Raw genomic sequence first — 17743 nt, forward strand, 5'->3', positions numbered from 1 at the left:
CAAAGAGCCCAGTCAGAAGTAGGATTGGATTCCTCTCCAAGTCCTGCTCATTCCAAGTCTAATACTCTATTTATTTTATTTTAGAAATGTTTATTTTTTTTGCACAGTGCACACTATAGACTGAACTTTATGGTTAACCTGCAAAATGTCTCATGGTTTGTTGTCTCGTACTTCGTCCTCATTTAGAGCAAAAATAATGACTCAGACACGTTACGCCTTGAAAATAAATAAACTATATTCCAATAAGGTCAACTTCACCTGATTAAAGACCTTCATTTTCTTTCAGTAACACATTACACCTCATGCCATGTTCTCAAAAACAAGTAGCCATTTTTTTTTCTCAGAATTTTGTCCCGCATTTCATAAAAAAAACTTAAATATCATCTTCAGTTAATAATTTATTACAGTATTGAATAAATGTCTATGTCTATCACAAGATATTGTAGTAACTCGGTCATTATTTCCCTACAAAGGTTCAGGCAGAGAGAGACATTTTCATCATCACAGGAAAAAACTTCACAGAGAGACACATTGAAGAGCAAGGCCTGGGGGAATAGCAAATGGGAGAAGAGGGGTAAGAGTAAGAAGAAGATGAAGAAGAAGAAGAAGAGGGGGAACACTTACACAGACACGGAAATATTGTACACCAACAAACAAAAAGATGACCTGCGATGTTGCTCGTTTCGGACATAGCCTTGACACAACAGAGCAAGCTCTCTTTTCACAGCAGAACAAATAAGCAGTAGACACTGAGTCCATAAATGCTGTCTCTGTGTGTGGCTGTGTGTGTGTGAATCTCTTCAGTATATCTGTATGGAGTTGTGGTTGTGTCTGTGTGTGCCACTTGCTCATTTTATTTCACAAAGAGCCTCTGGTGTTTGGGATTCTAACTGTGGGTAATCAACCCCGTAAAATATGCCAATAGATGTCCATCACAGTAGACCATGCTGCTAAGACACGTACACAGGAATTCTTCATCATGCATCTGCAGAGGAACACGGAGGGGAAGCAAACACAGACGGACACTGGGGAGGGGTGGGTGAGGAGGAGAGGCTGCCTGCGGAGGCATCACATCTAGCTAGAGAACAGCAAAGGCCGAAGCCAGACAGTTAGTACAGAAGTTCATGGAAACATGGAACATTGTCCGGACATTGTAGGCAGTTCTGTTTTTCAGGTGCTGAGCCACACCGGGCTGCTGGGACAACATTGGGTACATACATCAGAGCTGATCCATTCTGTACCCCCCGGTACACGGGAGTTCAGCAGACCTCTGTGTGTGTGTGTGTGTGTGTGTGTGATGTGTAATCTTGGTCCCACCTGGTGGATTAGTGAGTAGACTACAGTAAAGCTACTGTTCCAACCTCACACACCACTGACCTGCGTCACAGCCACCATTAATATCTACAAAAAGTTCTTCATTAGCTTCTGACAACCCGAGACTGACAATTATACTAGCAATGTTCCTCGATGTTTCTTCATGTAAACATGCTACTTAACACTCAAAACCTCCTCCTTTAAGATAACTGAATGAAGAAATATATCTTACTGGAGGATTACAACAAACACTGGAGCAGAAAAAGATGTGAACTGACCTCTCGTCAAAGCTACTAACAAAATAAGATGTGTTTTAATTGTTTTCTGTATTGCACATTAAAACTACACTCCTTGAACTAACTTCAAACTGTTTGCCTCGAGGGACTGTGGCACAGCTTATCCATAGATAAATAATTTTCTTATAAATAAATAAATAAATATCTAAATAAATCATCTTATGAGAAGAAATATACATACACAAGTAACGTAGACACAAACAAGTCAGCAGACAATGTACTTCGGTAAATTAGATGGGATTATGTTTGGTTACACTACACCGTTTGAGCAGTTTGAGCAAAGGGGAGCTCAAATATATCAAAATCTAATCCACTAAATTCAGTTAACAATGTAATCTACACTACCGACGGTATATACTGATACTATTCTAAACATTGTTTAGAAGTACAAAAAAATCTACCTTGGCTATATGCGCAAGGAAAAGATACAAAATTGGTTTTAGAAAGTTTACAAAGTATAGTTAGTTAAGGGTGGACTAATCAAAATTTTCCAATATTATCGTGTATTATAACAAATTCCACATGTATAGCACTTATCAGTGTAGGTGAAATGTGCCGCTGCAGCACAAAATACAATGTCTTGTTTAATGTGACTAATATTAGGCAGTGAATATTACAGTAATTATAATGTTGAATGTGATGTGTCCTAATGATAAATCAAATCTTTCTACTACTATGTGATCATACTAAGATGCTGCATACTGCTCGCTTTACATTTGTTATGACATTTTTTCATGCACTGACTCTTCGGCTTCCTGCTACTCATTGTTTAAAGTAATGAACCTGAAATGTCAGTGTGTAAATGTCACAGCAAATCAGAGCATATCTGCATTTAGATCAGTGTTTGTCAACGGTGTAAAGCTCTCTAGTTGTTGCTCTGATAGATTTATATTTAGCAGCCAGTAGGTTCAGTAGCTTGTGAGCATTTTACTATATTTTCCAACTCTGCCATGCAATACTGAGCAACACATACATGCCTTGAGGGGCAGTGTTTTCTAATGTGTTTTCTACTGAAAACAGCTTACGCTATGATACTATGGCTGTAGAAACTAAAATCTTGAGTTAAACTTATAAAGACACTGCAGCATTGTACACATTTATGTGGTCATGTTAGCTGTCTGCAAAGCATGTAAACAGACTGGAGAACAGAGGATAGACCTTAGTTAGTTCTTTGAAACAATGTGCAGACTTTCTATTAAAATGGGAAGCAATTTTTAGCATGACTGGTACTTATATTGTGCTTTACGCACAGCTGGGTGGGACAAATTACAACAATCCCTTTCCACTCGACAAGAAACTTAATGTGGTCGTTTCACCTGGATCCAGTGCTATATTAGAACTTCAGACATTTCATAGTTTTCCTCCAGTGACTCTCACTTCATGTATTGCACGCTAAAACTTTGTCAACTAAAGAAAAAAGAACAACACAGTATGTTTTAGGTATATAAAGTAAATAAAGTGCAGCCTGGACAGTTTGTACAACTGAAAGCTTGAATACTAGATTTTTAGAGAGAGAGTTTTCCTTGAGGCATTGTATGGGTGCTTGAAGCATCAGTGTGGTGTTGACTAGCATCCTGCATCCTAATGCAAGTGTAGTTTAGGATCTCGTGTCCTAATCAGTACGCTGTAGCAGACTGAATGTTGGTGATTGGAATCTGTTTTGTAACAACTTAATCATGATTTACTGGCTTTAGAGTCTTGGAAACTAACACTGTTAAGTCTTGTTTGACCATCCATGCATTTTTATCTGACCATGCTGCTGTCGCTAACGGTAAAGAACTATTATGACTATGTCTGTCAGGATACATGCCACAGTGATGGATTAGTTTGTCACTACCCACAATGACACGGTAATGGCTGTAGTTCATTGTCTGCACTCAGATCTCAGTCCACCTGGATGGAGCAACAAGCCTTGAACAAAGTTTCCACGTGTCTTTTAGTTACACTCCTCACAGTGGGAGTGTATGAACACAAATTAAGTCTTTCTGGGAGATAAATGTCCTTTTAGTTCCACTCTTCCTGTCTGCCGACACACACATCTTTATACGGGAAGATCTAACATCAAAGACCAGCTGGTAGCTTCTGTTCACTGAGCAGATGTCATTTACAGGCGGATTTCCCTTGTAAATAGTATACATGTGACTTATGTGAAGATGCTCCGTATCCGGCTACACATGCAAACAATAATCCTTATGTATGACATCTGACTAGAACGCAGGCTGCCGGAGAGGTATGGCTCTTTAAAAACATTTATCCACTTTTCTTTCACCAGCTTATCAGTAATTTGCTTTGTTAGGTAAGACTTGAGTCCCTATTAGTATGTTGCCAAAGCCACCGTCAGTCCCACACTCATCAAAATGTCTTCACGTTTCTAATGTTTGGGATCTGCGGTGATCTGAGCATGAAGTTTAAAAACAAATTAAGCTTTTCTCACAGAAGAACATGTTGTTTTTCCTTTTCTTTTTGCTGTACTGTGCTGACTTTCTATACAGATTAGTAGATATGCATTCGGGGGATAACATTTCCACCCTCTCTAACTTGTCATTGGTAGGCATCACTGTCTGCCTACTGAAAACAATACACTCTATGTACACTGGTTTTTACTATTTACAGCGTGTGTGGAGAACTGCCTTTATCTATACAGTGTATTAGACAAGCATCACCACTTTTTAAGAACCTCCTGTAGTAAACAAACTGTTGTAAATTTTGTTGTTATTGTAAACATTCCACTCCTTTTTTCCACACAGGGCTCCTTCTCCTCAGTGAAGAAACGCGAAGCTGTACAAGTAAAGTTAATGTGATACAGAGGAGAGGTGGGAGGGACAAACAAAGATGTTGTTCCTGCAACAATAGATTTTGTCCGGTGTGTACAGGTTTCTGTTTCATCCTCTTCTCTATCCGTGGTCTGATACTACAGGACAGCTCATCCAATCCAACCTAAACCCACCTGGCTTGTCATGTTACCGTATGGACTGACTCTGACCTGACTCTCTTTTCACCTCTAAAATGTCAACATCACAATCACTTTCTTTCTCTCTCCATCTCTCTCTGCTTTACTCTGTAACCTTCTGTATTCACACTTCTCACCCCTCACAAACACTTCCTCTCCTCGCCCTTCATCATGCCTGTAACTGTGCGTGCGTGTGTTTGTTATGATCTGTTTACACATGAGTAAATATAGTGTGTGTGTGTGTGTGGACATGTATCTGAAGTATTTAGTATCCGTGCATCAAAGGTCAGGATACTTCCAGGTACTTCCTGCAATGAGCCCTAGGAAACAGATGAATCTTAGACTTGCTTCATGTTGAACTGTGGACTGTATGGACTGAGTGTCAAAGTATACGTGTGTGTTGCTGTGCAATATTCTTCCAGAACTTTCTCCATCTCCTTTTTAAAAGCCGTTGATGTGGCAGTAGGCCTCCAGGCTGGAGAACAGGATGTAGAGGAACCACAGACCCAGGAACAGCAGGCTGGTTAGAATGCGGCCCATCCTCGGGCCACCGAGCTCTCCGCCAATGGAGGGCCGGCGTCTAAACAGAAGCACACCCATGCAGATGAAAGCAAAGATGGTGAAGAGTGTGACAGAGAAGGCCAGCGACCCGGGGTCCACCTTGAACTCCTTCCCTTTGATTCTCCAGTAGATGGCGGCCACCGACCACGCCACGCCGATCCCCAAGAACACGTTGACAGCATTGCTACCGGTGACGTTACCAACGGACGCATCAGCGTGCTGGTCCTGTATGGCAGCAACTTTGCTAGCAAAGGTGTCTGGGATAAGGGAAAGAGGTGGAGAGAGTAAATCACTCAGCTAGCTGCAATATAAGAGGTGGATGCAGATAAATATTAAGTTGCATGCCGACCCTCCCAGACATAGGCAGATGACAAAATGTATGTCACGCAAACCCCAGGGGCCCAGAGGGTCCCTCTGCCAGAGTGTCTGTTTGAACTGTTAACATTTAATTTAGGAAAGTCAATCATATGACTACAAAGAGACACAAAATGATCACAGAGAGGCAAAAACAACTACGTCTGTGTCTCTTTCAATCTGGGCGTGGTCTTATAAGGGACGGGTGGGGTCCTTTTACATGTCTGTGCCCAGAGGTTGTCTTATCTCACTACGTAGATGAGAAAACTTTGGAAAGATCCACACAAAAAGACATTTGGTGCTGTTTTTCTTGGCAATGCTTTTAATATTGCAGGAAAGTGATCAAACGTAGATGAAACTTCACACTGACATTCTTGCAGTTAAGTTACTCCAGACATTTTGTATTATGAGGAACAGACCTAAATAACAAACCTTCAGTCTGTAGGAAACTGAAAAATAAAAGGTGGAGTGGTAAAACCAATGTGCAATAATTACAAAGAATTTTAAACAGAAGTTAGGTAAAAGCCTATCAAACAGCACTATATTTTTTCTCTCTCACTTTTAATCAGTCTCTTCAACTACAAAGAGTTCCTGAAATATTAACATGTATTATTATATATAAATATATCGTTATCCCTGCAGCAAAAAAATGAGAACCATAATGTCCTGAATGACAAAAGACTTTGTTGTTCTCACTTTCTTTGCGATGAAAAGCTTTAAGAAACTGGTAAAACAAGAGATACTGTGGGACATGGAAGGCCAAGTAGATTGCGTACGGCTTTGAGAAGACCACACTCACGGCCTTAAATGTGTTAATTTAACAGAGAAACTTCTTTCTCATGTAAATGTAAATTTAAATCTCATTAATTGATGTGAACTTCTTGACAAACAGTTCCCATTATGCCAGGATATCCCCAGGGATGTGCTCTGTCTAGCATGCTTTTTACCTTCTTCACAAATTACTGCTGAAACTGGAAATTCATGATGTATCTGCAGTTTGATTTAGTCTTTTAAATGTATGATTATTAGGATATTGAAGGTCTGCTAATGTCACACGGTCTGGATTACCAATTAAATATCTGCCCTATGTTACCTTTCTACACTTTCCTGCTCTCACACAGCGAAAGAGGATATTCACTCACCTGGGATGGAAGTTCCTAATGCAACAAACACCACAGCGGTTACAGTGTCCCGGAGCCCCACAGTGCAGCCGAAGTGTGACGCCAAATCTCCAATGACGGCCGTGAGGAGGCCGATGACGCTGATGGAGACTAAGAAGCAGGCCCAGCCGTTCCAGTACTCTGTGGGCGGGACACAGGCAAACAGAACTTTCCAGAAGACGGTGAGGAAATGCATGACGTAGTCGTAACAAGATGGAAGATGCTCCTCCCGACCCTCCTCATCATCGTCGCCGTCACCTAAGGGGGGAAAAACAGGAGGAATATTAGATGAAAATCAGGGAGAAGATCATTCAGAACAGTCTTGAGAAATTTAAAACATGTACAGAAACTTCACACTGACACAGATGGTGCATGACTGAAGAAGAAGAAGAAACACATTGATATTAAAATAAAAACAGCATTTTCAGGGGGTTAAATGCAAACCTTCATGTCCAAACCAAAGTGGAATAATTACCGTCTGTAGTGAACTGTTACTTCCACTAGGTGGTAGCCTTGAATTACAAATCAAGTCCCACCAACATTTCGTGCTTGAACAGAAACACCTATTTGTGTTCAAGTATTTGAACATTATTATTCTCCAATGAGCACCTTTGGACTTGAGTCAATATTTCCTAATTTTGTGACATAATAATGAGATCTCAAAGTTGTTTGGGTCAATACATTACAGTCACTCAAAGGCAGGTTTAATTCTTTAACAGCTGCTGTTAATGAGCTTTATTGACAGAAATAAAACTTTATTGACTCAATTAAAGCTTTATTAACAGGTGTTTAGGTTTGGTTTCAGGTATCTTCTGAAAGATACCTGACACTTTCAAATGTTTCAATGGATGTTTACGACAAAGAACACTGAGCTTTATTATTTTGTCATTCACTGACAAATTCTAGCATCTTTTAATGACAATATTAACTGTTAATAAAACATTGAGGTTGGCAGTCCAACCTCAATATTTTGTTGCAGCCCCAACAACCTTTACCAATAATAAAAAAAGGTTGTGCAGCCTTAATGTTGCCTGAGAGACGAGAGCGCTCTCTGCTGCTTGTTTTATTTATTAAACCTTTATTTTAACAAGAAAGTCCCATTGAGACACAGTCTCTTTTACAAGGGAGTCCTGTATATCAGAAATAATAAACAACTAAGTAGAAAAGCTCATTATTTTAAGTGCATGGTGATTACTGATGAGTGTTTTAACATTTTTGATCACTACAGATCTTCTATAAAGTGGACTTTTGTGGCTGGACGGTAAAAAGAGAACTATAAAAAACCCCTATAAAAGTGACATGCCCCCTCTTGTGTACATTCACTTCTTTAAATTGAGACTTCATGTGTTTCCTCTTAAGGTAATTAACTGTAAATTTCTCAAAGAGCTAACTAATAATAGTAGCTTGTAGCTTGTTTCTTACACTGCCAAGGAGCCACTGAGAAAGGCAAAGAGGGAGCCCACAGAGTTACTGTAAACTCAAATTTATCTCAATTAACTTCATGCTGATGACTTTTTTCTTCGTCTGTTTCAAATGATCATGCTGGCAAACATTTAGTATTTTAATTGGGAGAGCTGACTATCTACGTGGAGAAAGGCTGCAGACACCTGGTTCAAAACTGGTCTAGACGTCAGGTGGGCTGCTAGTAGTAAGTCATATTAATCAGCTTCCATCTAAATTAGTGGAACCTACAGTATATGATGCAATAACAACAATCTTGCAAGTTAATTATGTCACAAGATTTAGGTTTACTAAACTCTTGGTTGCAGCCTGTATGACTGCATGATGTCAGTTTAGAGGCATATCAGATGGTGCTGGTAAAATGTTTGTACATAGTATGAACCAAAAAACCCAGCTACAAGCAGCGACACGTCATCTGCTTGCTCTCGTGTTTTGAAAATGTAGCAAAACAACTTGAATTGATGGATTTTTTGATTGACAATTGTCAACTTTCTTCTGTGACAGTGCAAAATCACACAGTGTCAACAGAGACGTACAACATCTGCACATGAAATACACAGACAGACAGAGTGGGTTATTTTCCAAAGGGTGCAGATGGGGTAGATGTGTTTTAAATAGTAAGTTGGCAAGTTTAGTCCTAAGATTACAAAATGTTAACAGGCTGCTTTTATGCATTATCAGTCAAAACAACAAGGCCAGGAACTCTATTAACAACGCAACAGTAATTACAGAACATTTGGAAGAAATAAACAAATTACAACAAGTTACATCTGCTTTTTTAAAACAATGCATAACATCATAATAAAACTAAATGATTTTAAGTCACTATTCAAAGCTCGTTAGGGAACTTGCGCTTGGACGGTTTACAGCATGATGAAACTTTTACAGATGGATATAGTGAACAATAAACTTCAGGTAAACATTAATCACACTCAGAGGTGTAGCACAAAATAATGGACCCTGCACATAGACTCAGTCTACGGGCCATACCCAGTGCAGTTCTTTGTCCCCCCAGTCCTACACCCCTGATCACACTTAGTTCACTCCAGCAATGTGTCTACTTACAACACACACACACACGCACACGCACACACGCACGCACGCACGCACGCACGCACGCACGCACGCACGCACGCACGCACGCACACACACACACACACACACACACACACACACACACACACACACACACACACACACACACACACACACACACACACACACACACACACACACACACACACACACACACACACACACACACACAGAGCTCACCTGCGCTGACAGTGACCGCCTCCACAAACTGTTCCCTCCAGGAGTGTGTGCCGATAACCAGCGCCAAGTTGGTCTTCTTAATGAGCTTGTCAACGGTGCTCTATCAATTTAGAATTACATCACACAGTTTTCATTAGCAACCAATTACAGGCAAGGGCAGGTGACAATCAAGTGAGCGTGAGCTTATTAGATGTGTATCACAAACAACATATCTGAAACGCTGTCGGAGGAATCAGTCACTTCTGTCTTTTTAAAATTTATGTTTAAAGTTTAAAGTTTAAAGACACTCAGATGATGGACACATATTAAGTGAAGAATCAGTGACATCTTTTATATCACTAAAAACTTGTCTTTAAAAACAATACGCTTTTTAACACTGCTTTATTTCCAGGATGTCTAATCTGCTCTGCTATTATTGCTGTGGATTATTAACATTATTGCTGATTTATTTTATTCCATTTTATTTTTCTATTAATTGTCTGATATTATTTGCCTCATTATCTCCTGAAATGTTTTTATTCTAGTTCAACCCTGTAAAGCATGTTGTAACACTGTGGCGTATATATAAAGGTTATTATATTATTATTATCATAATTTAAAGATATATACTAATAGTTTACTTGTCATGAGGAGCACCATTGCTACTTCAGAAGACCTCCTTATGAAACAGAACTATAAAACTGTACACCTTCTGAACTCAAGCTTCTCTCTTTCTCTCTAACTGCCTTGTTAACTTATTGTAAAACACACTTTATTCAAACTCAGACAGAAACTAATTAAAAACTCATCAAAACTGTCTTGGTTAGTCTTTCCACTGTTACAAATATCACCAACTCTAAAGTTCACTAATTTACAAGTTATATCTCATTTGTTTTATCTGTTCTGAGGGTTATGTGCCAAACTATTTGTTAATACACTGGAAACTACTTTGTGGGTTATGGAAACTGGAGATTACATGCAAGGTTTTTAGAGAAACACAACTCAGCAAGTCTAACTACAAAATACAAAAATGAGCAGCAACCTATCTACTTTAGACACACACTGACACTAACAACAAGAGGCATTCATTTATTTGCGCACAAAGCAAACAGAGCTTCTCAGTCCACTCACATTGATCTCCTCTGTCTTATATCTAAATGCCAATCACACCAAACTGCATTATCCTCAGTCAGTTCTCACTAGGCACAAATCATAGGAGACAACTGCCATTATATGTCCACAGGGGGTCAATTGACTTCCTAATCAAATAGAGGATGAGAATATTTAATAAGTGCACTGTGTTTGATGGAACGATGGGCTCTCATTTATTTGATTTAAAAAAAAAAAGTCATTTGTTTAGTGCTCATTCCTTTTGTACACTCTCCCCCCATGTAATTATTTCAGTCCATGCCTCTGTTTGTTTTTAATCGGCTTAAAGTCAGGAGGATGTTTGCTTCCTCTGTTGAGTCGAGTTGTTTTCCATTGTCAAATATTTTGTGCAATCATTTGTATGTTACTTAGAGATAATGGGAAAGTATAAAAGACCCCAAGAGAGCTTCAAAGGGGCCTAGGTTTCCTGAGAAATGCACCGACACACACACACACAAATTAGCAAATTTCACCCATTTTCATTGTAACTTTAACCAAAAGGTAGCTAAAGCCTGTGACCAGCTTCCACTGCTCATTGTGACAAAAGATAAATGTTTCGAGTGAAGTTCACGATCAGCGCTTGTTGATATTTAAATCCTTCATTCTGTGCACTTCACACAGACTTGTCGTAAAACAATGTGATTCTTCCCCCAGTACTTGTAGTAAAACAACATTTGATCTAGTCAGCCACACATGAGAGAACTGGAACATTTCCTTAATTAGAATCCATCGTTTGAAATTTCTTAAGAGCATTTAAAACAGATGGTTTAGTATAACATCCTTCTGTGTGTTGGAGCTTTTGTGAACTGAGACTTGCCGCTATGACAATAAACTAAACTAATTTTAGTGCTTGGGGTGGCAGGAAGTGGATGTTGGCTTATGTGGTTGCTTTTATAAAGCTGAAAATACACCTGAGCCCAATGAACATTTAAAATATTTGGATTGCTCGCAGTTCGCTTCCTCCGATGATGCTGTTCATCCACAGGGGAAAGCAGTGGAAGCCTGAAAGGAGAGAATTTAAATTCTGCATGCCTTGAACTAGCTGCTGTATTGAGGTCAACTCATGCATTTTCAATAATTCAAACCTATATTAGACGTGCTTGCTGAGAGAGTTAGGACCTGGGTTCACTAGTGTGAGAAAGAGTGTAAAGGTAGATTATATAACATGAAAAAAAGTTCAATTCTTCAGTCTGTTTCTTTGACCCATTCCTGCTCTGGTTTTGACTTTAGAAGAGATTCTGTTATATCTTGCTTGGACAGGCTTGAAATTACATACTCAACATAAAAAGGCTTACATTTTAGTTGTTTTTGCCTGCAGCTCTGCTACTCTGCTATTAGACTACAACTTCAAATAATTACAATAAAATTATCTGGTTGAGTTATAAACTTTAAAGCTGCTATGGAATTCCATCAATAAGTCATCAACACAGTTTTGGCAGCCTCTGCCAACTTGCACTCCACACTAGGAGCAGCTGAAGATGTCCTTTTACAGCACAAAACACAAAGAGGGCGCAGTTCTTCCAGAGGAAACTACAAGGAAAATAAATAGATGAACGGTGCACCTTGAACTCATACGACTCCTCGATGACCACCTCCAGGCGACTGTGCTCTCCCAGGATGGGCTTTCCCATCTCAGATATCCTCCGGGCCTCCTCTTCCTCAGCACTCATCTGCCCCTCCACCCCATCTGTGGGAAGAAAGGAGGGAGGAGTGGGGGTGGAAACAAGAGCAGGGAAAGATGATGTGAAGGAAAAAAGGACAACAACAGTGATGGTGGATTGAAAGTGAAATGCATATCACAGATATTTCCAAGCTCTACCTATATCAATAATGTATTTGGAGTCAGCGTTTTATTTAGAGCTGCACTACATCACTTGTGTATCAACACATGAGTTGATGTGTGCACGAATGTATGTATGTGCGTGTGTTCTCACGCAACATGGGAGAGGGACTTAAAAGTGCGTAATCTGTGCGTAAGTTTCAATTGGGGAAAGGTTGAGCTTAAGTTTACAACAGTAATACCCTTCTTACACCAAAATGATCTCATATAAATTTTAAAACCGGGTTAACCCGCTAAAAATAAGCGAATGACTCCTACCAGTAAAGTTTCTCTTTTTTCTAATGTGCCGTTAAACAGGGTTAGCAAACAGCAGAAAGCAGCACGGAGGCCAGTGAAAGTGTTACTGTAGTAGTGGTCGCTGTGTGAAGCCCATGGACTGTATAAAAGAGGTGGACACAGCCACAGTGACATTAACTGTTGGTTTGTGGACCCCCGTTTTGTGTTTGGCATTTTGGCCATTGCCATTTTGGATTTTTTGAACCAGAAGTGACCATATTTGGGTGAGAGGGTGGATTTAGCTGTATTGAAGGTGACTTAAAAACTAGCGATTGCGACCATCAACTTGTTAGGAAAGTGTTTATTGAGGTACTACATCAAGTGAGAAGTAGGGTCATTTTGTCATAAGCTTAAATACAATTAAACTTCTTTTTGCAACCAGTGCAGTCGACCCCTGCTGGTGATTAGAAAGAACGCAGGTTTAGGGCACTACAACATCGGCTTCACTTTTCAGACACCTCAGGCTGGGATGGGGGCCCCTAGACTATATAAAAATAATGAATGCTGATTGTACTCTTTCACACTCAAGACAAGAGCCAGATATTAGCAGGTGTTAGGTGGGTCTTTTGTCCAGTGTAAAAGGGGCTTTATTGTAGTCTCACCCACTCATTTCTAATGATTGGTCATTTTTGGTGTACAAAAGTTAAATAAAACACATAAAATGTAATGACACTTATGAAAATGTATTTTGTTTGTTCAGATTTCCTGTGTGGACAAAGTCATGGAACCTTATGACAATTAAATAAGAAATAACTTGTAAATAGGTCCATGTTGACTGGGACACAACAGGAGGATTATGTTGTGTCAGGAAGCGTGACGAAAGCCTGATGCATAAGCTTTGTTCATAATGTTGGTACCGCTGTGCACCAAAAACCTAAAGATAGGGGGAGAGTCTGAAGTAGCTTGTGTCCAGAGCGAAGATGAACATGGAAAGCCACTGTTATAAAGTCGCTGTTTATACTATGTCACCAGACTTTCTCATTTGCTCCTGTCATAGTTCGTCATGTCTAGATGGTAACCCCAGATTTGAACTCTTGCACATGCGCACTTGATTCAGAACAGTAGCGACTGATACTGGCGGATATCCTGGGAGACACTTCAAAATATTCTTGCCTTGCCAAGTGCATCTGCAGTTGTACGACAAAAACCAAGACTAAATATGTTATTTTAAAGAGCGAGAAATTGTTTGGAAAAACTGGTTTACTTGACAAAGCCTTTAGGATTTTAAGTGATGTAGTATAAAGAGTGACAAAGTCCATGTAGGGAAGAGTTTCTGGTGGATGAAGGCAAACTGCACCCACATGCAGAAATAAGGGGTAAGGAGTATGACAGTAGGAAAATAAAGTGTGTGTGTGAAGAACTGACAGAGCTTACCACCCTCCCCCGTCTTCAAAAGCGGACGTGCTTAATTATGAAAAGACTGTGAGAGTAAAGCAGCTATTTGTCCCTGCAGTGTTCATTGACACTATTTCAAGCTGTCATTCACACACACACACACACACACACACACACACACACACACACACACACACACACACACACACACACACACACAGCTTCACTTTTAGGTGCTTCCTCTGTGCAACAACATCTTTCAGCTTTCACCAGAGAAAAGAGATTGCCTCTCCTGCTTTGACAGTCGAGTGAGGTGAATGAGAAGTCACCTTCAGGACAATGATGTTTCATCACTCAGGACTTGATCTTCCTGGATCCTCTGGATTCTGCCTTGATTGCCTCTTATAGTCAGTCATTTGAGGTTAAAGCTGCTCAGTTGCTTTGTACAGGTGGATCCAAGAGGCAGCAAGAGGCATTTTGAATTTTGGAACGTTTCAAAGACTTTATCAAACAATAAACATGTAAGGTCAGTGACCTGTGAACTCCGGGGAAATTAATATATAAATATTCTTTACTTGGCACAAGGGAATGAAAACCTGTTCTTGCTGCATGTTTGCAGCATGGTTTATTATTTTTAATTTCCTTTGGATACAGCACTTTGGAGGAAATTTTGTTTGTCATTTGTATATTTTGATTTGTGACGAGCTCAGAGGACTTCCTGCTCAATAGTTCATTTGAACTCAAATCAATGGGTTGTCAGTTAGAAAGATGGAGGAGCTCTTCAATTTGAATTAAATTCTTTTCCAGTGCGACTTTAATTTTCAACAGAACATAAGGCTGCCCTTTTTTCAAAAATCAATACAGACATCCTAGACTCATTGCTGACAACATTATTTCTTCTTCCCTCTCTGTTTTGTAATAAATGTAGCAACAATTTCCATATAAACAAATAAAAAAAATAAATTTACTTTTGCCTCCCACTCAGAAGGCTCCAAAATAGTAATAAAAAGCAATATGATATCAAAGTATAGAATGATAAATCAGATAAAGCACAGCAAATGTAGACTCCATTTGGTTTTCTAAGAAGGCCCACAAACACGGTGATCTATCTGCATCAGCACACAGTGACGGCACAAAAAACAAGCCCAGAGTGTGGAGGGCCGACCCATTTGTAAGCATTTATTTCCAAACTGCTCTATTGTGCTGAGCTGAGATTCACAGAGGCCAGTTGAGCTGTGATCCAAATGTAAACCGACAAATACCCATCGCACCCCCCAAGCAAGGCTATAAGAGATGCCAGAAATGTGAGCCAGGACATTACAGTGTGGTGCAGAGCAAACAACGTCCTAGCAGAGCAGAAAATCTGCAGAAACAACGATTGCAGCTGAAATAAATTGTGGCATCTGATCAAATGTATTGCAAACGAAAACAAATATCTGATTTATAATTATAAGTTAAAGAGATTTAGAATAACTATCTTGACAATAATGAATCTATTCATGGGTACATTGGATAAGACTACTTAAAGGACATTTCAAATGAATGCAACTTTTTTTAAATTTATCTTTCACAAGAACACTACTTTAATTTCACCACTGGTCTTTGAGTGCACTTCCTGCAGTCATCATCAATAATTTTGAGCCGGTGACCCTCGGTGCTACACATCAGCTCCTGCAGAGGAGTCCCATCAGCTGTCTTTTGAACAATGTTATTCAATTAGTGGCTGCAGTGTTATTGCTGCTGTAGTGGACCTAAATTTATTAGTTATGCATTTTAATAAATTTATGAGAATTGATACCCAATTATGAATTATTATTCATAAAATCAGAATTTCCTCGTAAAGGGCACCACCGGAGTTGTTATAATCCTAGAGTCTCCGGACCTCTAGGTAGTTTTGAATAATTATACAATTATTACTAGTGATCAGTTAGTTAATAATCGCTCAATTATCTTAAATCAGTCAGTCAGTCAGTCTCATATCTAAAGGGTAAATTCTCTTGGCAGGAACTATAAATAGGCAACACACACAGCTCTTGATTATATTACAGTGAATTTATTCTCTAACTAAGGTGATAAAAAAGATGGTTGGATACAGGGAACATAAACATTTGCTGAACAATGAGCCTGGAGGTTCGATTGTGGGAAGTATTTGACTCATACGGCATAGAAGAGCTAATGAAAGTAAACTAATGCTATGATTTTAGGAGTTAAAATGGACATCTGATCACAGAACGTGTGTTAAGTCTTACTGCTTGTCGACAGCCTGCTTTTGGCCTGTTGCAAGGGTCCCACTCTAGCTGCCGATCCTGGCTTTTTGCTAGGGATTGTCCGGGGTTCTCCGTGTCTGACTGAAAACGCCTCCTCCGTCTGGCAATTCGGCTGTTTGCAGGTTTCCTTGGTTGTAGCTGGCGAGACCACGTGGCTTGGTCTGACCTCGGTGAAGTTGGCTCGACGAAAAAGGCTTAAAATGGAACTTGGTCGTTCCTGAATTAGTCCAGTGTAACTTAACGGAAACTCATAACTTTAACAAACAAAAGAAATAAAGAAAATAAAACAAACTGAAGGCAGATCGATGTCTCGGCACTTCAGGTGTGTAGCTTCAGGCGAACAAAGGCCTGTTTGTTTCGCTGGCTGAGTCTGGGCGTGTTGTCTGGCGAGGCACGCCACGCGCGTGCCGAAGCATCCAGAGGGCAGAGTGGAAGAGCGAGAGAGGGAAGAGACTAAGAGTCTAGAGACTGGCGAGCAGGTCGCGTGTCGCTCTTTTGTTGTCTGGGGCGTGGTTCCCCAGGGGGCGTCTCAGGTTTCCCAAGGGACTGCCTTTCCAAACTTAATGTCTAAAGAAAAGAAATCTATTTGCACGTATTATAATCAAATATTTTCCACAATCGAACCTCAATGGTTGAACGGTTGTACTGTTCTAGGCATTTGGTAACAGGAAACAATTGTCACATTATTGGTCAGGATTTTTATACATTTAACCGCATTTCCGACGAGGGCATGTAATACTTATTTCGTCCACTTGGGGGAGCTCAGGTTACATGAGGAAAGCTTGGATTAAATCAAAGATCGTCTCTCCTTAGGAACCGGGGAATTTGTTGATTCATCCTTAAATTCAAGCTGGCGATTAAGAGTATAGTAAAACATTTGTTATCATTTCTAAAGGGATTTTGTAAGAAAGTATTATGAACAAGCATGATTACATTAGATGAAGGAGTGTCTTGCTGAAAATAAAAACTCTGCACAAGTAACTTCTTTTCAGCACTAATATCAACAACAGATAGCAACAACAGTTAACATAACTACTCAAATAGAGGCAAACGTATTCAGGTAACTAAAGATTTAATTAAATTTAATTAGATGCTTTGAGTCTTTTGGAGAATGCAGTCCTTTGTCATCCAAAGTTCAGTGTCTGGAACATGTCACACTTAGGTGAGACAAGGAGTATCCTTTTGATGTGGTAATAAAACAAAGAATAAGGTCAGTTTCCACGGAAACGTGTGTGGTGGGGTAAGTTTTGATAGGCTGTTCAGGGAGATGCCAATGGCTGGCTCGTGTCCCTTTGTCAGTTTAACAGTCAGGCCCCGCGTTATCAGCTTCGGAATCAAAATGGTGCCAGTTTTATGGTCGGGCTAGCACTTAGAGAAAGCAACTTTGACCCCTCCCCATCTTCTCTGGGGAGGAGAAAGGAATTTAGGGTAGCTCCACATTTATTCAATATAAAATGCACAAATCCACATCGTTGTTCACTACAGTCCCCCCTTCGGCCAAAATGTTCCCTCCGATAGGTAACGTT

General features: G+C 39.9%; 1 protein-coding gene across 2 annotated transcripts in view; it reads right to left on the reverse strand.

The window, feature by feature from the left end:
• Nucleotides 1–213: 213 nt before the first annotated feature.
• Nucleotides 214–17743, reverse strand: part of slc8a2b (solute carrier family 8 member 2b) — a 170977-nt gene continuing 153447 nt past the window's right edge. For both annotated transcript variants that reach the window (XM_038693590.1, XM_038693591.1), the window contains 4 exons: nucleotides 12062–12186; nucleotides 9372–9471; nucleotides 6618–6893; nucleotides 214–5378 (listed from right to left, as the gene is read on the reverse strand). In XM_038693590.1, the coding sequence (XP_038549518.1) occupies nucleotides 5002–5378; nucleotides 6618–6893; nucleotides 9372–9471; nucleotides 12062–12186 (878 nt within the window). In that variant the 3' untranslated portion in view covers nucleotides 214–5001. The remainder of the gene's footprint in view (nucleotides 5379–6617; nucleotides 6894–9371; nucleotides 9472–12061; nucleotides 12187–17743) is intronic.

This window comes from Micropterus salmoides, unplaced genomic scaffold (genome assembly GCF_014851395.1).
Source record: "Micropterus salmoides isolate LMB-PRFRI ecotype aquatic unplaced genomic scaffold, ASM1485139v1 Ms_hic_scaffold_3, whole genome shotgun sequence".
NCBI classification, from domain to species: domain Eukaryota; kingdom Metazoa; phylum Chordata; class Actinopteri; order Centrarchiformes; family Centrarchidae; genus Micropterus; species Micropterus salmoides.